Genomic DNA, 21,269 nt, shown 5'->3' with positions numbered 1-21,269 from the left:
ACTGCTCAAGGAAGCTACTAAATAAACTTTCAGAAAAGTTAAGTAGTTTTTTTTTTTTTTTTTAATAGGGTGACGGAGAGCTATACCTTTCCCATCTATGTGAATTTAGGTTTAAACTAGATTTCCCTTGGCTATTATATACGACAAAAAAACCCCACATCACCCCCTTTCACTCCCCCCACCCCCCAAAAGTGTTTTAGTCTATTGAGTTTTTGTGTCCTCAGTTGTGTCTGATTCACGGCAACTCACGAACTCTACACAGCCAGGCTCTTCCGTCCATGGAATTCAGGGCAATTTTTTTCTGTCACAGTAAATGCCCACCCTGGGTGATCCAAAGGCAAGGGCTCAGAGGCTCCTGAGAGTCTAACTCCTTTCAGCCGAGCACAGAGCTGGCTCCTCACTGGGATGCCTGTGGCCTGGGGCTCCCAGAGGGGAGAGCAGCACTCGCCCCACCGTGTGGTCACTGCTGGAAGTGCAGGCTGCTCCTCACTCCCCCTTGACAGTGTCCCTGAGGGCAGAACAGTGGGAATCTACTCAAGGTGGAAATGCAAACTCCCATGCAACCAAACTTCCCACAAGGTCTCCAAAACCACTCAGGAACAGGGAATTGGAAACTGCAGGGCATGACATGAATGGAGATGGAGACTTGACACCTTACACCGAGTTCACTTCCAGTTATCCCTAGACAAAGTTTCCATGAAAACTTGTCACAAATCTAGAAGAACAATGAGCAGAAACCGGACACGTGCTTTGAGTCTTCACACACAAAACTAAAAGGCAGTCCACAAAACAACCCAGAGAATACAGTGGACTTTGCAAAATCAAAGATATCTACTGTGGGAAAGACCTCATTACAAAAGCAAAAGACAGGTCATACATCGCGAGACGAATGAGTGGAAACACAAAGCTTCTCAAGGATGTGTCTCCAAACAGACAAAGAACACCAACACAACAAGCCTGTGAAAACTAGGGAAAGGTCTGAAGGGACACCAGACTGAGGAAGACACACACAGAGTATCCCGGATGATGTCCAGCACGGAGGGCCTGAAGAAACAACAGTCTAGTTGCACTCCCTCAGGCCTGTGTGACCCTGGATGAGGCCTCTGTTTCCCGGTGGCTCTGAGAGATGGACAGGGAGGAAGGGGAAGAGAAATCACTTGCATTTCTAATACTCACAGCAAAGTCTTCCAATGAGAAGGGAATTATCACCCCCACTGACAATGCCATGCACTGAAGTGATACCCACGAGTCCATCTAACCCAGAAGGGAAGGAAGGACCTGTTCTCACAAAACGGCGAGAGATGGAAGAAGGAAGATCAAGCCCACACCAATCACTGGAAAGAGAAGCTGTGCTCAGGGCTTGAAAGAATTCCTATTGGGAAAATGATGTCACAGCCCCACAAGGCAATCCACAGCTTGGATGCTATTCCTCCCAAAATGCCAATGCATTGTCGCACCGAACAAAGAACTGCAAAAGGGGTTACGGAAACAGAAAAGAGCCTAAATTGTCAATACAATCCGACGAAAAAGCCCCGATACGGACATCCAAGGTTGTGTGAAAGGAAATTAGACGACCAAACTAGGATCCTCAGGAGCGTATCGGAGAAGGCGATGGCGACCCACGCCAGTACTCTTGCCTGGAAAATGCCCTGGACGGAGGAGCCTGGTAGGCTGCAGGCCATGGGGTCGCGCAGAGTCAGACACGACTGAAGTGACTTAGCCGCAGCGGCAGCAGCAGGACAGTATGCTATTGGGAATACAACAACACACACAGATCCAGATCGATGGAATAAAGTTGAGGGTCCAGAAACAAACCCCGGCATCCATGGTCAACTCATCTCTGACACAGAAGGGGAGAATATCCAAATGGGAACAAGAAAGCCTCTTCAATAAATGGCCATGGGAAAACCAGACAGCTACATCTGAAGAACGCTATTGGTTTTGATCTCACACCACCTCAATATCGGGGAAAAACCTCACCCTAAAGACTGATGTCATGAGATAGCTAGAAAGAAGCGTAGGTCAAAGGCTCCTTAACATCAGAGTCTCCTTGCCATTTGCTGGGCGGAGGTAGAAATGGGTCTCTTCAAGTAAGGGAAAGAGGGAAACGAAGTACACCAATGGGTTTCCATCCAATGGAACCTCTTCACAACAGAGAAGCTAAGCATTCACAGATGCAAAAGATAGGAAACGGAACATGAGAGACTCCTTGCAAGTGGTGTATCTGAGAAGGGGTTCATATGGAAAGAGACGAAGAATGCACAGCACTCAGATTCCAAGAAACACCACCACCACCCTTGACCCTTCCCCCATGACCAACTCCGACCTAAAGCCTTTCTCTCCCTCTAACCCATCCCTAAAACATAACCCTCATCTAATCATATACATGTGCATTCCTAGCATCCATCCATCCACACACGAGAGAGAAAGAGGAAGACACAGACTGAATCGAGAAAGGAAAAGAGAGGGACACAGCCAGAGAGAGACACGGAACCAAAGAGAGGAAAGGAGTCGATGGTCCAGACTTTTCATCAATCTGTCTCGAAGGTAGAAGCAATGACAGCGCCCATCCACCCCAGAAGGGGGAAAAGGACGGAAGGTTTGGAGAGGAAAAGACAAGAACGCAGGGAGCCATTAGAAGCTCAGCCACCCGCAGAAGCCGAGCTGGGACACTTGAACAGAATCTCAATGGAAACAGAGGACCAGAAAGTTGGCTACTCTTTTCTATAAGAGAGGGAGACCTTCGAGTCTTCCTTTCGGGCCTCCAACTTGGATGTGGGGTCTCAAAACAGTCAGGAGGGGCAGTGCCTTTTCCTGGGTACCACGGCGCATCCAGGCCTCGTTCTGCCCCATTCTGTGCTGTGTCAGCCCTGGATGGAGTCTTTCTTTCTGAAGTCTCAGCGCACAAGCTCCACGTGATATCGGCCCCAGGTGGAGAGGCATGGAGCTGCTCGTAGGCCGACAGACCTAGGAAACAGATGGGAGAATGACCCCCACTCTGCAGATGGAGAGACTGGGGAAACCCTGAGGGGCATATGCTTGTCCAGGGCCACACCACTTATGAGAAGAAGGAGCCTGGTCTGAGAGCAGCGGGGTCCTCGGAGCTCAGGCCCTGGCTGCACCCAGGCCTCCCCAGGGCTGTGGGCTGGGCTGTGTGGCTGTCACTGTGCCTGCACATGGCCTAAGGGGGGTGGTCGAGCAGTCAGAAACCCAGAGATTCCCTTGGGAAGTTTTGGGGAAGGGACCTCAGCACGAACCCCAGGAAATGATGTCACCTGCCGGCAACAGAACCCAACAGAACCCGCAACCCGGGTATCCAGGCCTCCAGAGCGGAGAGGAGCCCCCAGCCAGATCTCTTGCTGCCAGGATGTTCTGCTGTTTGCCCCTGCCCAGAGGCCGGGGCCTCAGGAGAGCTCACAGGCAGTGTGCGTGGGCACCCTGTCGACGTTGGCTCAGGGCACCCCCGAGAGGCCTCTGGCCCTCTGCCCGGAGAAACAGAAAGGTAACACGGGGAGCCCCAGGCCGGGCCAGGCCACCTCTCCCATGCCACCCGGAAACACCGGGTCCTTTGCCTGTGTGTGTGGATGCGGGTTTCTCGGGGTGTGTCTCCCTCAAGGAAGCCCAGGCGGATGTGGGGTCAGAAGCCTGCGGACAAGTTGTGTCCACACCCCAGGGGAGATCAGGCTGGCTGGGATGGGAACAGTGCGGGCAGGGCCGGCCGCCCAGGCTGACCTCACACCCTCAGGTGGGTCTCTTTCCTCCCGGGTGGGGATCTGAGCAGACACACGTCTCTGACCCTTCTGGGAAGAGAAGTTCGAGCAGGCAGAAGCAGCGGCTCCACTGGCCAGGCCCAGCTCGGAAAACTCCCAGCACGGCTGGCTGACGGTCACTGTCGTTGCAGAGCTTCCCACGTGATGAGGCCGAGGACGGGGACACCCCGTCCACCTCCCGGAGGGAGGGGTCGGAGCACCAACCCCCCGCCCGTGAGGCCCAGTGCAGGCTCCAGGTGAGCGTGCCCACGGAGGCATCAGCCCCACCGGGGGCGAAGCGGAGGCGGGGAAGGCCTGCTGCCGAGACACCGCCCAGGATACACCCGGCGGCCCAGTCTGAGGCTGCCACGGAGCTCAGCACACCCGGCTCCGACCCAGAGTCCCGAGAACCCCGGCCTCTGAGGCAGCAGGAGGACCTGGAGCCCAGCACGCCAGAGCACAGAGGTAAGGACGCTGGGGCTGGTGCACGGGAGTGTGTGGGGAGGGGGTGCTGAGCTACACAGGGACGAGTCCCCGAAAGATGCTGCTGGGCCTGCAGCAAGCGCTGGCCTCACACCCCCACCCCTATCTTGCACACTTCAGTCCCAAAAGACATCCAACCCTGGGTATTCTTTCGGAATCTCTTGGAAGCTTTCTGTCCCGGGATACGCACATGCCAAGGCTGGTCTGTGGGCAAACTTTGCTTCTCCCCCAGCTCTAGCACTGGCCTCCAACTGGAACCAGGCTCCACTTCCCAGACCTGTGCCTACAGAGGTGGTGGCTCCAGGTGCAGGACCCAGGGATCCACCGAGGGCAGATGGAGAACCGAGCCTTGCCCTCGCAGAGACACCAGGCCAGCTGGGTACTGGCCAGCACACCGGGCAGATCGGATTTCCGTGCCTGCAGGACCCCCAGCCCCAGGCACTGATGTCCCACCCCCTCAGCCAGAACCTCCACCTCCACGTGCACCTGTACCTGCTCGGGCTTTGGCAGGAGAACCCGAGGCAGAGGAGGAGTCACCGCCTCAGCAGGGAGAGCCTGCCCTGGCTCCCGCGCAACACCCAGACGCCGACGATGACTCACCCGCCCCTGCAGGAAGAACGAGCCCCCGCTCTGGACAGAGACCCAGAGCCCTTGCCGGAAACACCATGTCCAGGGGAGCGGTCGGCTCTGCCGCCTCCATCCCTGTCTGCTCACCGTGGACGCCGGCAACTCGGTCTGCCCCCAGGGGACATGGAGTTCCTTTCCCCTGAGCTGCTTTGCATTTGGTTTGTTTCCACCTTTCTGGTGATGTTTTACTTTTTGTATGGTTTCGTCTATTTTTGTTGGTTAAGTTGGGATTAGTAAACTTTTTCATCATTGTTGCAATTTGGGACACTGTTGTGTAACTCTGGTGATACGGTGTTACCATCACCACTCTGTAGTTTCAGACCCGTTCGATCTTTATGCCCCACCCGCCAACAAAGCCTGGGTTCAAGGCAAGCAGGCCCTGTTCATCCCTCCCCCCGATCCTGACCACAATTTCATCTTTTCTTTCTGCATTCCTTCCTATATTCTTGGTGTCCCCAATCAATGACTCTCAGTGAGATGACTGAAGGAGTTTTTTTCGGACTCTCCACCTACTGTAAGACTCCATTGGAGAGTTCTCATTTTTATGTCATTTGAACTAGCCTTTGATAGCTGAAAGGACGGTGTACGTCCTTTCAAGATATCATGTGCCAAACGAAGCCCTTTTGGCAAATGCCATCATTATCTCCAGGCAGGCATTGCTGTTTGAAGGGTGACATCTCAGCCAGAAGGCAGAGGCTGAGCTCCTCTTGTTGCACCAGCTCCCAAAAGAAGCCAAGAAAGGGAGCTGGAACAACAAACCACCCCAACGCCCAGGAAAGCGTTCTTCACGACAGAAGGCTAGCAAATGACCCAACAACCTTGTGGCCCAGAACCCCTCTAGAAAAATCACTGTTCCATACAAAAGAGAAACACATGGGAAGTTCCAAGGAGAGGCAATGCCCATGGCCAGTGTACTTTAGAGACGGCCTGACCGCTCCGGGGAAGACACGCACCGACGGAACCCCTTGGGTAACAGCAGTGAGAGTCCTCACCGTCGTAAGGGTTTCCTCTGGGGACAACCTGCCCTGGGCACCACATGAGGGAGCAGACCGGCTTCTCTTCCTCTGCCCCCACACCACTCACTCATGAAGGCAGCTCAGGTGTTCTCATGCCCTGCCTGCCTGCCTGCCTGCCTGGCTCATCCGTGAGCTGTGACCACCTCCAGGGCAGGACTCCACCTTCTCCTCTCTGTGTACCGTGAATCTGCACACAGTGGGCTTTCAGAACCTTAGGAGACTTGAGCCATTCCCACTCGAGCCAGAACCCTCCCCAGGAAGGAAAACAGCTGTGGAGTCATTTTGGCCCCAGCACTGGTTCCCAAACCCTGGCGGCTCCTACAGCCTCTACGGTGTGAAGAGGGAGGTCCCTTTTGACAGAGCTTTCCGGCTGTCAGATCGAAGCTGTTGTTTCACTGTCAGCTGTGTCTCTGCCGTTGCAGCCAGGTGGGCCACGCTGCTCCAAAGGAGCTCACAAGCTGAGTTGCAAGGGAGGTATTGAGAGGACAGGGATGGCTACAACGTGCTGCAAACTGAGTGAGGGTCCCCACAATCCTCAGCAAAGGTCTGTGGTGTGCAAGTGGGGAGTAGAGGGCCCCCAAGTTCCAAAGGAAGGGAGGTACTCGGGAGATAAAGCCCTTGGCTGCTGTGGTAGCAGCTGCAGATGGCAGCTCGTCCACAGTGCACTTCGAATGAGGTCATATGAGCGGGACTCTGGAAATGGCTCCGAAATCCAGAGAAAGGGGTCAGGGTATGTGGGAATCCGGCGGGGGTGGGGGGTGGATGAAGGAAGGTGTCCTTCCTCTCTCCAGTGCAATTTGGTTTGGTGAGTCTCAAAGCTACCAGATGGCACTTCCCAAGTCAGGCCCCCGCAGGAATCAGGGTGGGCTGCGTGCCTCGGCCCCTGCCACAGGGACAAGCCACACCAGTGGCCTCCCTGAGCTCAAATGGCCGGATCTGGGGGTTCCGTCTGGGTGCACACCTCCTTGCTGTGGCCAAGTTCCCCCCTTCTCTGAGCACCAGCTTCATCATCCTCTCGAATGAGGACATCGATTGCTACCTTGGCACGTTACTCTCTTCATCCTGTGAAGACTCATTAGGCTTATCCTACAATTACTAGCTGGCCCGAAGAGATATCTCCTGAATCCAGATTAAGCTGGAGTCTCCCAGGCTCATCTGGCATGTCTTCCCTGAAGTCTGCCAAAACCCACACCCTTGCATTTCCAGGGACTCCCCTTAGCCGGCTGGGCAGAAAACCCAGCATGGTTCAAACAAGCTGACAGACAAGCGGGAGAGGACTCACGGGCAGACGGCCTCCGTCAGGTCTCGGGTGGAGCTCTGGGACCACAGCAGCAACGGGCCATCCCAGCCCCTGGGCTCAGCAGCGCCCTCATTCTCAGGCCGGCGGCTCTGCCCTGAGGGGAGCAGGAAGGTCACCAACTGCCGCAGGCGGACCTCAAGCCCCTCCCACTGCTGGAGCCTGACCTCCCCCGGCCCCACCCCTTCCCCTACCCCAGCAGGACGAGAGCTCGTCTTCCCCTGGCTTCCAACGTGAGGCCCGGCCCTGGGCCCCGATTGGGCACTGCCCCAGTCCGGAGCCAATCACAGTGGCCAGGGAGGTGGAACGCACCGATTGGCCAGGGCCAGGTCATGTGACCATGCTCCCCAGGAAACTCAAATATTACCAAGATTCCCTAACAAACCAATGAACAAAATTATCCAGTAAAGGCAAACCGTACTTTTTAATGAGGCCGATGTCACAGAAAAAAAAAAAAAAATGCCTCACAATGAACTGCTCAAGGAAGCTACTAAATAAACTTTCAGAAAAGTTAAGTAGTTTTTTTTTTTTTTTAATAGGGTGACGGAGAGCTATACCTTTCCCATCTATGTGAATTTAGGTTTAAACTAGATTTCCCTTGGCTATTATATACGACAAAAAAAACCCACATCACCCCCTTTCACTCCCCCCACCCCCCAAAAGTGTTTTAGTCTATTGAGTTTTTGTGTCCTCAGTTGTGTCTGATTCACGGCAACTCACGAACTCTACACAGCCAGGCTCTTCCGTCCATGGAATTCAGGGCAATTTTTTTCTGTCACAGTAAATGCCCACCCTGGGTGATCCAAAGGCAAGGGCTCAGAGGCTCCTGAGAGTCTAACTCCTTTCAGCCGAGCACAGAGCTGGCTCCTCACTGGGATGCCTGTGGCCTGGGGCTCCCAGAGGGGAGAGCAGCACTCGCCCCACCGTGTGGTCACTGCTGGAAGTGCAGGCTGCTCCTCACTCCCCCTTGACAGTGTCCCTGAGGGCAGAACAGTGGGAATCTACTCAAGGTGGAAATGCAAACTCCCATGCAACCAAACTTCCCACAAGGTCTCCAAAACCACTCAGGAACAGGGAATTGGAAACTGCAGGGCATGACATGAATGGAGATGGAGACTTGACACCTTACACCGAGTTCACTTCCAGTTATCCCTAGACAAAGTTTCCATGAAAACTTGTCACAAATCTAGAAGAACAATGAGCAGAAACCGGACACGTGCTTTGAGTCTTCACACACAAAACTAAAAGGCAGTCCACAAAACAACCCAGAGAATACAGTGGACTTTGCAAAATCAAAGATATCTACTGTGGGAAAGACCTCATTACAAAAGCAAAAGACAGGTCATACATCGCGAGACGAATGAGTGGAAACACAAAGCTTCTCAAGGATGTGTCTCCAAACAGACAAAGAACACCAACACAACAAGCCTGTGAAAACTAGGGAAAGGTCTGAAGGGACACCAGACTGAGGAAGACACACACAGAGTATCCCGGATGATGTCCAGCACGGAGGGCCTGAAGAAACAACAGTCTAGTTGCACTCCCTCAGGCCTGTGTGACCCTGGATGAGGCCTCTGTTTCCCGGTGGCTCTGAGAGATGGACAGGGAGGAAGGGGAAGAGAAATCACTTGCATTTCTAATACTCACAGCAAAGTCTTCCAATGAGAAGGGAATTATCACCCCCACTGACAATGCCATTCACTGAAGTGATACCCACGAGTCCATCTAACCCAGAAGGGAAGGAAGGACCTGTTCTCACAAAACGGCGAGAGATGGAAGAAGGAAGATCAAGCCCACACCAATCACTGGAAAGAGAAGCTGTGCTCAGGGCTTGAAAGAATTCCTATTGGGAAAATGATGTCACAGCCCCACAAGGCAATCCACAGCTTGGATGCTATTCCTCCCAAAATGCCAATGCATTGTCGCACCGAACAAAGAATTGCAAAAGGGGTTACGGAAACAGAAAAGAGCCTAAATTGTCAATACAATCCGACGAAAAAGCCCCGATACGGACATCCAAGGTTGTGTGAAAGGAAATTAGACGACCAAACTAGGATCCTCAGGAGCGTATCGGAGAAGGCGATGGCGACCCACGCCAGTACTCTTGCCTGGAAAATGCCCTGGACGGAGGAGCCTGGTAGGCTGCAGGCCATGGGGTCGCGCAGAGTCAGACACGACTGAAGTGACTTAGCCGCAGCGGCAGCAGCAGGACAGTATGCTATTGGGAATACAACAACACACACAGATCCAGATCGATGGAATAAAGTTGAGGGTCCAGAAACAAACCCCGGCATCCATGGTCAACTCATCTCTGACACAGAAGGGGAGAATATCCAAATGGGAACAAGAAAGCCTCTTCAATAAATGGCCATGGGAAAACCAGACAGCTACATCTGAAGAACGCTATTGGTTTTGATCTCACACCACCTCAATATCGGGGAAAAACCTCACCCTAAAGACTGATGTCATGAGATAGCTAGAAAGAAGCGTAGGTCAAAGGCTCCTTAACATCAGAGTCTCCTTGCCATTTGCTGGGCGGAGGTAGAAATGGGTCTCTTCAAGTAAGGGAAAGAGGGAAACGAAGTACACCAATGGGTTTCCATCCAATGGAACCTCTTCACAACAGAGAAGCTAAGCATTCACAGATGCAAAAGATAGGAAACGGAACATGAGAGACTCCTTGCAAGTGGTGTATCTGAGAAGGGGTTCATATGGAAAGAGACGAAGAATGCACAGCACTCAGATTCCAAGAAACACCACCACCACCCTTGACCCTTCCCCCATGACCAACTCCGACCTAAAGCCTTTCTCTCCCTCTAACCCATCCCTAAAACATAACCCTCATCTAATCATATACATGTGCATTCCTAGCATCCATCCATCCACACACGAGAGAGAAAGAGGAAGACACAGACTGAATCGAGAAAGGAAAAGAGAGGGACACAGCCAGAGAGAGACACGGAACCAAAGAGAGGAAAGGAGTCGATGGTCCAGACTTTTCATCAATCTGTCTCGAAGGTAGAAGCAATGACAGCGCCCATCCACCCCAGAAGGGGGAAAAGGACGGAAGGTTTGGAGAGGAAAAGACAAGAACGCAGGGAGCCATTAGAAGCTCAGCCACCCGCAGAAGCCGAGCTGGGACACTTGAACAGAATCTCAATGGAAACAGAGGACCAGAAAGTTGGCTACTCTTTTCTATAAGAGAGGGAGACCTTCGAGTCTTCCTTTCGGGCCTCCAACTTGGATGTGGGGTCTCAAGACAGTCAGGAGGGGCAGTGCCTTTTCCTGGGTACCACGGCGCATCCAGGCCTCGTTCTGCCCCATTCTGTGCTGTGTCAGCCCTGGATGGAGTCTTTCTTTCTGAAGTCTCAGCGCACAAGCTCCACGTGATATCGGCCCCAGGTGGAGAGGCATGGAGCTGCTCGTAGGCCGACAGACCTAGGAAACAGATGGGAGAATGACCCCCACTCTGCAGATGGAGAGACTGGGGAAACCCTGAGGGGCATATGCTTGTCCAGGGCCACACCACTTATGAGAAGAAGGAGCCTGGTCTGAGAGCAGCGGGGTCCTCGGAGCTCAGGCCCTGGCTGCACCCAGGCCTCCCCAGGGCTGTGGGCTGGGCTGTGTGGCTGTCAATGTGCCTGCACATGGCCTAAGGGGGGTGGTCGAGCAGTCAGAAACCCAGAGATTCCCTTGGGAAGTTTTGGGGAAGGGACCTCAGCACGAACCCCAGGAAATGATGTCACCTGCCGGCAACAGAACCCAACAGAACCCGCAACCCGGGTATCCAGGCCTCCAGAGCGGAGAGGAGCCCCCAGCCAGATCTCTTGCTGCCAGGATGTTCTGCTGTTTGCCCCTGCCCAGAGGCCGGGGCCTCAGGAGAGCTCACAGGCAGTGTGCGTGGGCACCCTGTCGACGTTGGCTCAGGGCACCCCCGAGAGGCCTCTGGCCCTCTGCCCGGAGAAACAGAAAGGTAACACGGGGAGCCCCAGGCCGGGCCAGGCCACCTCTCCCATGCCACCCGGAAACACCGGGTCCTTTGCCTGTGTGTGTGGATGCGGGTTTCTCGGGGTGTGTCTCCCTCAAGGAAGTCCAGGCGGATGTGGGGTCAGAAGCCTGCGGACAAGTTGTGTCCACACCCCAGGGGAGATCAGGCTGGCTGGGATGGGAACAGTGCGGGCAGGGCCGGCCGCCCAGGCTGACCTCACACCCTCAGGTGGGTCTCTTTCCTCCCGGGTGGGGATCTGAGCAGACACACGTCTCTGACCCTTCTGGGAAGAGAAGTTCGAGCAGGCAGAAGCAGCGGCTCCACTGGCCAGGCCCAGCTCGGAAAACTCCCAGCACGGCTGGCTGACGGTCACTGTCGTTGCAGAGCTTCCCACGTGATGAGGCCGAGGACGGGGACACCCCGTCCACCTCCCGGAGGGAGGGGTCGGAGCACCAACCCCCCGCCCGTGAGGCCCAGTGCAGGCTCCAGGTGAGCGTGCCCACGGAGGCATCAGCCCCACCGGGGGCGAAGCGGAGGCGGGGAAGGCCTGCTGCCGAGACACCGCCCAGGATACACCCGGCGGCCCAGTCTGAGGCTGCCACGGAGCTCAGCACACCCGGCTCCGACCCAGAGTCCCGAGAACCCCGGCCTCTGAGGCAGCAGGAGGACCTGGAGCCCAGCACGCCAGAGCACAGAGGTAAGGACGCTGGGGCTGGTGCACGGGAGTGTGTGGGGAGGGGGTGCTGAGCTACACAGGGACGAGTCCCCGAAAGATGCTGCTGGGCCTGCAGCAAGCGCTGGCCTCACACCCCCACCCCCATCTTGCACACTTCAGTCCCAAAAGACATCCAACCCTGGGTATTCTTTCGGAATCTCTTGGAAGCTTTCTGTCCCGGGATACGCACATGCCAAGGCTGGTCTGTGGGCAAACTTTGCTTCTCCCCCAGCTCTAGCACTGGCCTCCAACTGGAAACAGGCTCCACTTCCCAGACCTGTGCCTACAGAGGTGGTGGCTCCAGGTGCAGGACCCAGGGATCCACCGAGGGCAGATGGAGAACCGAGCCTTGCCCTCGCAGAGACACCAGGCCAGCTGGGTACTGGCCAGCACACCGGGCAGATCGGATTTCCGTGCCTGCAGGACCCCCAGCCCCAGGCACTGATGTCCCACCCCCTCAGCCAGAACCTCCACCTCCACGTGCACCTGTACCTGCTCGGGCTTTGGCAGGAGAACCCGAGGCAGAGGAGGAGTCACCGCCTCGGCAGGGAGAGCCTGCCCTGGCTCCCGCGCAACACCCAGACGCCGACGATGACTCACCCGCCCCTGCAGGAAGAACGAGCCCCTGCTCTGGACAGAGACCCAGAGCCCTTGCCGGAAACACCATGTCCAGGGGAGCGGTCGGCTCTGCCGCCTCCATCCCTGTCTGCTCACCGTGGACGCCGGCAACTCGGTCTGCCCCCAGGGGACATGGAGTTCCTTTCCCCTGAGCTGCTTTGCATTTGGTTTGTTTCCACCTTTCTGGTGATGTTTTACTTTTTGTATGGTTTCGTCTATTTTTGTTGGTTAAGTTGGGATTAGTAAACTTTTTCATCATTGTTGCAATTTGGGACACTGTTGTGTAACTCTGGTGATACGGTGTTACCATCACCACTCTGTAGTTTCAGACCCGTTCGATCTTTATGCCCCACCCGCCAACAAAGCCTGGGTTCAAGGCAAGCAGGCCCTGTTCATCCCTCCCCCCGATCCTGACCACAATTTCATCTTTTCTTTCTGCATTCCTTCCTATATTCTTGGTGTCCCCAATCAATGACTCTCAGTGAGATGACTGAAGGAGTTTTTTTCGGACTCTCCACCTACTGTAAGACTCCATTGGAGAGTTCTCATTTTTATGTCATTTGAACTAGCCTTTGATAGCTGAAAGGACGGTGTACGTCCTTTCAAGATATCATGTGCCAAACGAAGCCCTTTTGGCAAATGCCATCATTATCTCCAGGCAGGCATTGCTGTTTGAAGGGTGACATCTCAGCCAGAAGGCAGAGGCTGAGCTCCTCTTGTTGCACCAGCTCCCAAAAGAAGCCAAGAAAGGGAGCTGGAACAACAAACCACCCCAACGCCCAGGAAAGCGTTCTTCACGACAGAAGGCTAGCAAATGACCCAACAACCTTGTGGCCCAGAACCCCTCTAGAAAAATCACTGTTCCATACAAAAGAGAAACACATGGGAAGTTCCAAGGAGAGGCAATGCCCATGGCCAGTGTACTTTAGAGACGGCCTGACCGCTCCGGGGAAGACACGCACCGACGGAACCCCTTGGGAAACAGCAGTGAGAGTCCTCACCGTCGTAAGGGTTTCCTCTGGGGACAACCTGCCCTGGGCACCACATGAGGGAGCAGACCGGCTTCTCTTCCTCTGCCCCCACACCACTCACTCATGAAGGCAGCTCAGGTGTTCTCATGCCCTGCCTGCCTGCCTGCCTGCCTGGCTCATCCGTGAGCTGTGACCACCTCCAGGGCAGGACTCCACCTTCTCCTCTCTGTGTACCGTGAATCTGCACACAGTGGGCTTTCAGAACCTTAGGAGACTTGAGCCATTCCCACTCGAGCCAGAACCCTCCCCAGGAAGGAAAACAGCTGTGGAGTCATTTTGGCCCCAGCACTGGTTCCCAAACCCTGGCGGCTCCTACAGCCTCTACGGTGTGAAGAGGGAGGTCCCTTTTGACAGAGCTTTCCGGCTGTCAGATCGAAGCTGTTGTTTCACTGTCAGCTGTGTCTCTGCCGTTGCAGCCAGGTGGGCCACGCTGCTCCAAAGGAGCTCACAAGCTGAGTTGCAAGGGAGGTATTGAGAGGACAGGGATGGCTACAACGTGCTGCAAACTGAGTGAGGGTCCCCACAATCCTCAGCAAAGGTCTGTGGTGTGCAAGTGGGGAGTAGAGGGCCCCCAAGTTCCAAAGGAAGGGAGGTACTCGGGAGATAAAGCCCTTGGCTGCTGTGGTAGCAGCTGCAGATGGCAGCTCGTCCACAGTGCACTTCGAATGAGGTCATATGAGCGGGACTCTGGAAATGGCTCCGAAATCCAGAGAAAGGGGTCAGGGTATGTGGGAATCCGGCGGGGGTGGGGGGTGGATGAAGGAAGGTGTCCTTCCTCTCTCCAGTGCAATTTGGTTTGGTGAGTCTCAAAGCTACCAGATGGCACTTCCCAAGTCAGGCCCCCGCAGGAATCAGGGTGGGCTGCGTGCCTCGGCCCCTGCCACAGGGACAAGCCACACCAGTGGCCTCCCTGAGCTCAAATGGCCGGATCTGGGGGTTCCGTCTGGGTGCACACCTCCTTGCTGTGGCCAAGTTCCCCCCTTCTCTGAGCACCAGCTTCATCATCCTCTCGAATGAGGACATCGATTGCTACCTTGGCACGTTACTCTCTTCATCCTGTGAAGACTCATTAGGCTTATCCTACAATTACTAGCTGGCCCGAAGAGATATCTCCTGAATCCAGATTAAGCTGGAGTCTCCCAGGCTCATCTGGCATGTCTTCCCTGAAGTCTGCCAAAACCCACACCCTTGCATTTCCAGGGACTCCCCTTAGCCGGCTGGGCAGAAAACCCAGCATGGTTCAAACAAGCTGACAGACAAGCGGGAGAGGACTCACGGGCAGACGGTCTCCGTCAGGTCTCGGGTGGAGCTCTGGGACCACAGCAGCAACGGGCCATCCCAGCCCCTGGGCTCAGCAGCGCCCTCATTCTCAGGCCGGCGGCTCTGCCCTGAGGGGAGCAGGAAGGTCACCAACTGCCGCAGGCGGACCTCAAGCCCCTCCCACTGCTGGAGCCTGACCTCCCCCGGCCCCACCCCTTCCCCTACCCCAGCAGGACGAGAGCTCGTCTTCCCCTGGCTTCCAACGTGAGGCCCGGCCCTGGGCCCCGATTGGGCACTGCCCCAGTCTGGAGCCAATCACAGTGGCCAGGGAGGTGGAACGCACCGATTGGCCAGGGCCAGGTCATGTGACCATGCTCCCCAGGAAACTCAAATATTACCAAGATTCCCTAACAAACCAATGAACAAAATTATCCAGTAAAGGCAAACCGTACTTTTTAATGAGGCCGATGTCACAGAAAAAAAAAAAAAATGCTTCACAATGAACTGCTCAAGGAAGCTACTAAATAAACTTTCAGAAAAGTTAAGTAGTTTTTTTTTTTTTTTAATAGGGTGACGGAGAGCTATACCTTTCCCATCTATGTGAATTTAGGTTTAAACTAGATTTCCCTTGGCTATTATATACGACAAAAAAACCCCACATCACCCCCTTTCACTCCCCCCACCCCCCAAAAGTGTTTTAGTCTATTGAGTTTTTGTGTCCTCAGTTGTGTCTGATTCACGGCAACTCACGAACTCTACACAGCCAGGCTCTTCCGTCCATGGAATTCAGGGCAATTTTTTTCTGTCACAGTAAATGCCCACCCTGGGTGATCCAAAGGCAAGGGCTCAGAGGCTCCTGAGAGTCTAACTCCTTTCAGCCGAGCACAGAGCTGGCTCCTCACTGGGATGCCTGTGGCCTGGGGCTCCCAGAGGGGAGAGCAGCACTCGCCCCACCGTGTGGTCACTGCTGGAAGTGCAGGCTGCTCCTCACTCCCCCTTGACAGTGTCCCTGAGGGCAGAACAGTGGGAATCTACTCAAGGTGGAAATGCAAACTCCCATGCAACCAAACTTCCCACAAGGTCTCCAAAACCACTCAGGAACAGGGAATTGGAAACTGCAGGGCATGACATGAATGGAGATGGAGACTTGACACCTTACACCGAGTTCACTTCCAGTTATCCCTAGACAAAGTTTCCATGAAAACTTGTCACAAATCTAGAAGAACAATGAGCAGAAACCGGACACGTGCTTTGAGTCTTCACACACAAAACTAAAAGGCAGTCCACAAAACAACCCAGAGAATACAGTGGACTTTGCAAAATCAAAGATATCTACTGTGGGAAAGACCTCATTACAAAAGCAAAAGACAGGTCATACATCGCGAGACGAATGAGTGGAAACACAAAGCTTCTCAAGGATGTGTCTCCAAACAGACAAAGAACACCAACACAACAAGCCTGTGAAAACTAGGGAAAGGTCTGAAGGGACACCAGACTGAGGAAGACACACACAGAGTATCCCGGATGATGTCCAGCACGGAGGGCCTGAAGAAACAACAGTCTAGTTGCACTCCCTCAGGCCTGTGTGACCCTGGATGAGGCCTCTGTTTCCCGGTGGCTCTGAGAGATGGACAGGGAGGAAGGGGAAGAGAAATCACTTGCATTTCTAATACTCACAGCAAAGTCTTCCAATGAGAAGGGAATTATCACCCCCACTGACAATGCCATTCACTGAAGTGATACCCACGAGTCCATCTAACCCAGAAGGGAAGGAAGGACCTGTTCTCACAAAACGGCGAGAGATGGAAGAAGGAAGATCAAGCCCACACCAATCACTGGAAAGAGAAGCTGTGCTCAGGGCTTGAAAGAATTCCTATTGGGAAAATGATGTCACAGCCCCACAAGGCAATCCACAGCTTGGATGCTATTCCTCCCAAAATGCCAATGCATTGTCGCACCGAACAAAGAATTGCAAAAGGGGTTACGGAAACAGAAAAGAGCCTAAATTGTCAATACAATCCGACGAAAAAGCCCCGATACGGACATCCAAGGTTGTGTGAAAGGAAATTAGACGACCAAACTAGGATCCTCAGGAGCGTATCGGAGAAGGCGATGGCGACCCACGCCAGTACTCTTGCCTGGAAAATGCCCTGGACGGAGGAGCCTGGTAGGCTGCAGGCCATGGGGTCGCGCAGAGTCAGACACGACTGAAGTGACTTAGCCGCAGCGGCAGCAGCAGGACAGTATGCTATTGAGAATACAACAACACACACAGATCCAGATCGATGGAATAAAGTTGAGGGTCCAGAAACAAACCCCGGCATCCATGGTCAACTCATCTCTGACACAGAAGGGGAGAATATCCAAATGGGAACAAGAAAGCCTCTTCAATAAATGGCCATGGGAAAACCAGACAGCTACATCTGAAGAACGCTATTGGTTTTGATCTCACACCACCTCAATATCGGGGAAAAACCTCACCCTAAAGACTGATGTCATGAGATAGCTAGAAAGAAGCGTAGGTCAAAGGCTCCTTAACATCAGAGTCTCCTTGCCATTTGCTGGGCGGAGGTAGAAATGCGTCTCTTCAAGTAAGGGAAAGAGGGAAATGAAGTACACCAATGGGTTTCCATCCAATGGAACCTCTTCACAACAGAGAAGCTAAGCATTCACAGATGCAAAAGATAGGAAACGGAACATGAGAGACTCCTTGCAAGTGGTGTATCTGAGAAGGGGTTCATATGGAAAGAGACGAAGAATGCACAGCACTCAGATTCCAAGAAACACCACCACCACCCTTGACCCTTCCCCCATGACCAACTCCGACCTAAAGCCTTTCTCTCCCTCTAACCCATCCCTAAAACATAACCCTCATCTAATCATATACATGTGCATTCCTAGCATCCATCCATCCACACACGAGAGAGAAAGAGGAAGACACAGACTGAATCGAGAAAGGAAAAGAGAGGGACACAGCCAGAGAGAGACACGGAACCAAAGAGAGGAAAGGAGTCGATGGTCCAGACTTTTCATCAATCTGTCTCGAAGGTAGAAGCAATGACAGCGCCCATCCACCCCAGAAGGGGGAAAAGGACGGAAGGTTTGGAGAGGAAAAGACAAGAACGCAGGGAGCCATTAGAAGCTCAGCCACCCGCAGAAGCCGAGCTGGGACACTTGAACAGAATCTCAATGGAAACAGAGGACCAGAAAGTTGGCTACTCTTTTCTATAAGAGAGGGAGACCTTCGAGTCTTCCTTTCGGGCCTCCAACTTGGATGTGGGGTCTCAAAACAGTCAGGAGGGGCAGTGCCTTTTCCTGGGTACCACGGCGCATCCAGGCCTCGTTCTGCCCCATTCTGTGCTGTGTCAGCCCTGGATGGAGTCTTTCTTTCTGAAGTCTCAGCGCACAAGCTCCACGTGATATCGGCCCCAGGTGGAGAGGCATGGAGCTGCTCGTAGGCCGACAGACCTAGGAAACAGATGGGAGAATGACCCCCACTCTGCAGATGGAGAGACTGGGGAAACCCTGAGGGGCATATGCTTGTCCAGGGCCACACCACTTATGAGAAGAAGGAGCCTGGTCTGAGAGCAGCGGGGTCCTCGGAGCTCAGGCCCTGGCTGCACCCAGGCCTCCCCAGGGCTGTGGGCTGGGCTGTGTGGCTGTCACTGTGCCTGCACATGGCCTAAGGGGGGTGGTCGAGCAGTCAGAAACCCAGAGATTCCCTTGGGAAGTTTTGGGGAAGGGACCTCAGCACGAACCCCAGGAAATGATGTCACCTGCCGGCAACAGAACCCAACAGAACCCGCAACCCGGGTATCCAGGCCTCCAGAGCGGAGAGGAGCCCCCAGCCAGATCTCTTGCTGCCAGGATGTTCTGCTGTTTGCCCCTGCCCAGAGGCCGGGGCCTCAGGAGAGCTCACAGGCAGTGTGCGTGGGCACCCTGTCGACGTTGGCTCAGGGCACCCCCGAGAGGCCTCTGGCCCTCTGCCCGGAGAAACAGAAAGGTAACACGGGGAGCCCCAGGCCGGGCCAGGCCACCTCTCCCATGCCACCCGGAAACACCGGGTCCTTTGCCTGTGTGTGTGGATGCGGGTTTCTCGGGGTGTGTCTCCCTCAAGGAAGCCCAGGCGGATGTGGGGTCAGAAGCCTGCGGACAAGTTGTGTCCACACCCCAGGGGAGATCAGGCTGGCTGGGATGGGAACAGTGCGGGCAGGGCCGGCCGCCCAGGCTGACCTCACACCCTCAGGTGGGTCTCTTTCCTCCCGGGTGGGGATCTGAGCAGACACACGTCTCTGACCCTTCTGGGAAGAGAAGTTCGAGCAGGCAGAAGCAGCGGCTCCACTGGCCAGGCCCAGCTCGGAAAACTCCCAGCACGGCTGGCTGACGGTCACTGTCGTTGCAGAGCTTCCCACGTGATGAGGCCGAGGACGGGGACACCCCGTCCACCTCCCGGAGGGAGGGGTCGGAGCACCAACCCCCCGCCCGTGAGGCCCAGTGCAGGCTCCAGGTGAGCGTGCCCACGGAGGCATCAGCCCCACCGGGGGCGAAGCGGAGGCGGGGAAGGCCTGCTGCCGAGACACCGCCCAGGATACACCCGGCGGCCCAGTCTGAGGCTGCCACGGAGCTCAGCACACCCGGCTCCGACCCAGAGTCCCGAGAACCCCGGCCTCTGAGGCAGCAGGAGGACCTGGAGCCCAGCACGCCAGAGCACAGAGGTAAGGACGCTGGGGCTGGTGCACGGGAGTGTGTGGGGAGGGGGTGCTGAGCTACACAGGGACGAGTCCCCGAAAGATGCTGCTGGGCCTGCAGCAAGCGCTGGCCTCACACCCCCACCCCCATCTTGCACACTTCAGTCCCAAAAGACATCCAACCCTGGGTATTCTTTCGGAATCTCTTGGAAGCTTTCTGTCCCGGGATACGCACATGCCAAGGCTGGTCTGTGGGCAAACTTTGCTTCTCCCCCAGCTCTAGCACTGGCCTCCAACTGGAAACAGGCTCCACTTCCCAGACCTGTGCCTACAGAGGTGGTGGCTCCAGGTGCAGGACCCAGGGATCCACCGAGGGCAGATGGAGAACCGAGCCTTGCCCTCGCAGAGACACCAGGCCAGCTGGGTACTGGCCAGCACACCGGGCAGATCGGATTTCCGTGCCTGCAGGACCCCCAGCCCCAGGCACTGATGTCCCACCCCCTCAGCCAGAACCTCCACCTCCACGTGCACCTGTACCTGCTCGGGCTTTGGCAGGAGAACCCGAGGCAGAGGAGGAGTCACCGCCTCGGCAGGGAGAGCCTGCCCTGGCTCCCGCGCAACACCCAGACGCCGACGATGACTCACCCGCCCCTGCAGGAAGAACGAGCCCCTGCTCTGGACAGAGACCCAGAGCCCTTGCCGGAAACACCATGTCCAGGGGAGCGGTCGGCTCTGCCGCCTCCATCCCTGTCTGCTCACCGTGGACGCCGGCAACTCGGTCTGCCCCCAGGGGACATGGAGTTCCTTTCCCCTGAGCTGCTTTGCATTTGGTTTGTTTCCACCTTTCTGGTGATGTTTTACTTTTTGTATGGTTTCGTCTATTTTTGTTGGTTAAGTTGGGATTAGTAAACTTTTTCATCATTGTTGCAATTTGGGACACTGTTGTGTAACTCTGGTGATACGGTGTTACCATCACCACTCTGTAGTTTCAGACCCGTTCGATCTTTATGCCCCACCCGCCAACAAAGCCTGGGTTCAAGGCAAGCAGGCCCTGTTCATCCCTCCCCCCGATCCTGACCACAATTTCATCTTTTCTTTCTGCATTCCTTCCTATATTCTTGGTGTCCCCAATCAATGACTCTCAGTGAGATGACTGAAGGAGTTTTTTTCGGACTCTCCACCTACTGTAAGACTCCATTGGAGAGTTCTCATTTTTATGTCATTTGAACTAGCCTTTGATAGCTGAAAGGACGGTGTACGTCCTTTCAAGATATCATGTGCCAAACGAAGCCCTTTTGGCAAATGCCATCATTATCTCCAGGCAGGCATTGCTGTTTGAAGGGTGACATCTCAGCCAGAAGGCAGAGGCTGAGCTCCTCTTGTTGCACCAGCTCCCAAAAGAAGCCAAGAAAGGGAGCTGGAACAACAAACCACCCCAACGCCCAGGAAAGCGTTCTTCACGACAGAAGGCTAGCAAATGACCCAACAACCTTGTGGCCCAGAACCCCTCTAGAAAAATCACTGTTCCATACAAAAGAGAAACACATGGGAAGTTCCAAGGAGAGGCAATGCCCATGGCCAGTGTACTTTAGAGACGGCCTGACCGCTCCGGGGAAGACACGCACCGACGGAACCCCTTGGGAAACAGCAGTGAGAGTCCTCACCGTCGTAAGGGTTTCCTCTGGGGACAACCTGCCCTGGGCACCACATGAGGGAGCAGACCGGCTTCTCTTCCTCTGCCCCCACACCACTCACTCATGAAGGCAGCTCAGGTGTTCTCATGCCCTGCCTGCCTGC

At 54.9% G+C, this 21,269-nt stretch overlaps 3 protein-coding genes and 1 long non-coding RNA gene across 4 annotated transcripts in view; 3 read left to right on the top strand and 1 right to left on the bottom strand.

Moving 5' to 3' along the window:
- The window catches only part of LOC145529707 (uncharacterized), a 1,704,434-nt gene that overhangs the window by 1,238,557 nt on the left and 444,608 nt on the right, over positions 1-21,269 (bottom strand). The window contains exons 57-58 of the long non-coding RNA XR_014071296.1: positions 14,801-14,912; positions 7,158-7,269 (exon numbers count right to left, since the gene is read on the bottom strand). This is a non-coding gene — a long non-coding RNA (uncharacterized LOC145529707). The remainder of the gene's footprint in view (positions 1-7,157; positions 7,270-14,800; positions 14,913-21,269) is intronic.
- Positions 53-5,117, top strand: LOC145529564 (uncharacterized). Its single transcript, XM_081550147.1, has 3 exons — positions 53-3,502; positions 3,902-4,214; positions 4,465-5,117. The coding sequence occupies exons 1-3, from the start codon at positions 3,266-3,268 to the stop codon at positions 5,091-5,093; spliced, it is 1,179 nt and encodes a 392-aa protein (XP_081406273.1). The 5' UTR covers positions 53-3,265; the 3' UTR covers positions 5,094-5,117.
- LOC145529552 (uncharacterized) lies at positions 7,698-12,760 on the top strand. The gene is made up of 3 exons (XM_081550134.1): positions 7,698-11,145; positions 11,545-11,857; positions 12,108-12,760. The coding sequence occupies exons 1-3, from the start codon at positions 10,909-10,911 to the stop codon at positions 12,734-12,736; spliced, it is 1,179 nt and encodes a 392-aa protein (XP_081406260.1). The 5' UTR covers positions 7,698-10,908; the 3' UTR covers positions 12,737-12,760.
- LOC145529559 (uncharacterized) lies at positions 12,726-20,402 on the top strand. Its single transcript, XM_081550142.1, has 4 exons — positions 12,726-14,269; positions 15,478-18,787; positions 19,187-19,499; positions 19,750-20,402. The coding sequence occupies exons 2-4, from the start codon at positions 18,551-18,553 to the stop codon at positions 20,376-20,378; spliced, it is 1,179 nt and encodes a 392-aa protein (XP_081406268.1). The 5' UTR covers positions 12,726-14,269; positions 15,478-18,550; the 3' UTR covers positions 20,379-20,402.

This window comes from Giraffa tippelskirchi, chromosome 12, assembly GCF_054371585.1.
Source record: "Giraffa tippelskirchi isolate mGirTip1 chromosome 12, T2T-mGirTip1v1.2.pri, whole genome shotgun sequence".
Classification (NCBI taxonomy): Eukaryota; Metazoa; Chordata; class Mammalia; order Artiodactyla; family Giraffidae; genus Giraffa; species Giraffa tippelskirchi.
Note: the sequence above shows the minus strand (reverse complement) of the source record. Positions and strands in the feature narration are given on the sequence as shown.

What these genes read in the sequence shown, in the direction of transcription:
- LOC145529564 (XM_081550147.1), top strand. Translation starts at nt 3,266, where the DNA reads ATGATGTCACCTGCCGGCAACAGAACCCAACAGAACCCGCAACCCGGG. An exon ending in CTGCCCGGAGAAACAGAAAG is followed by an intron (nt 3,503 to 3,901) that starts GTAACACGGGGA and finishes CTGTCGTTGCAG; the next exon opens with AGCTTCCCACGTGATGAGGC. An exon ending in CAGCACGCCAGAGCACAGAG is followed by an intron (nt 4,215 to 4,464) that starts GTAAGGACGCTG and finishes CTTCTCCCCCAG; the next exon opens with CTCTAGCACTGGCCTCCAAC.
- LOC145529552 (XM_081550134.1), top strand. Translation starts at nt 10,909, where the DNA reads ATGATGTCACCTGCCGGCAACAGAACCCAACAGAACCCGCAACCCGGG. An exon ending in CTGCCCGGAGAAACAGAAAG is followed by an intron (nt 11,146 to 11,544) that starts GTAACACGGGGA and finishes CTGTCGTTGCAG; the next exon opens with AGCTTCCCACGTGATGAGGC. An exon ending in CAGCACGCCAGAGCACAGAG is followed by an intron (nt 11,858 to 12,107) that starts GTAAGGACGCTG and finishes CTTCTCCCCCAG; the next exon opens with CTCTAGCACTGGCCTCCAAC.
- LOC145529559 (XM_081550142.1), top strand. Translation starts at nt 18,551, where the DNA reads ATGATGTCACCTGCCGGCAACAGAACCCAACAGAACCCGCAACCCGGG. An exon ending in CTGCCCGGAGAAACAGAAAG is followed by an intron (nt 18,788 to 19,186) that starts GTAACACGGGGA and finishes CTGTCGTTGCAG; the next exon opens with AGCTTCCCACGTGATGAGGC. An exon ending in CAGCACGCCAGAGCACAGAG is followed by an intron (nt 19,500 to 19,749) that starts GTAAGGACGCTG and finishes CTTCTCCCCCAG; the next exon opens with CTCTAGCACTGGCCTCCAAC.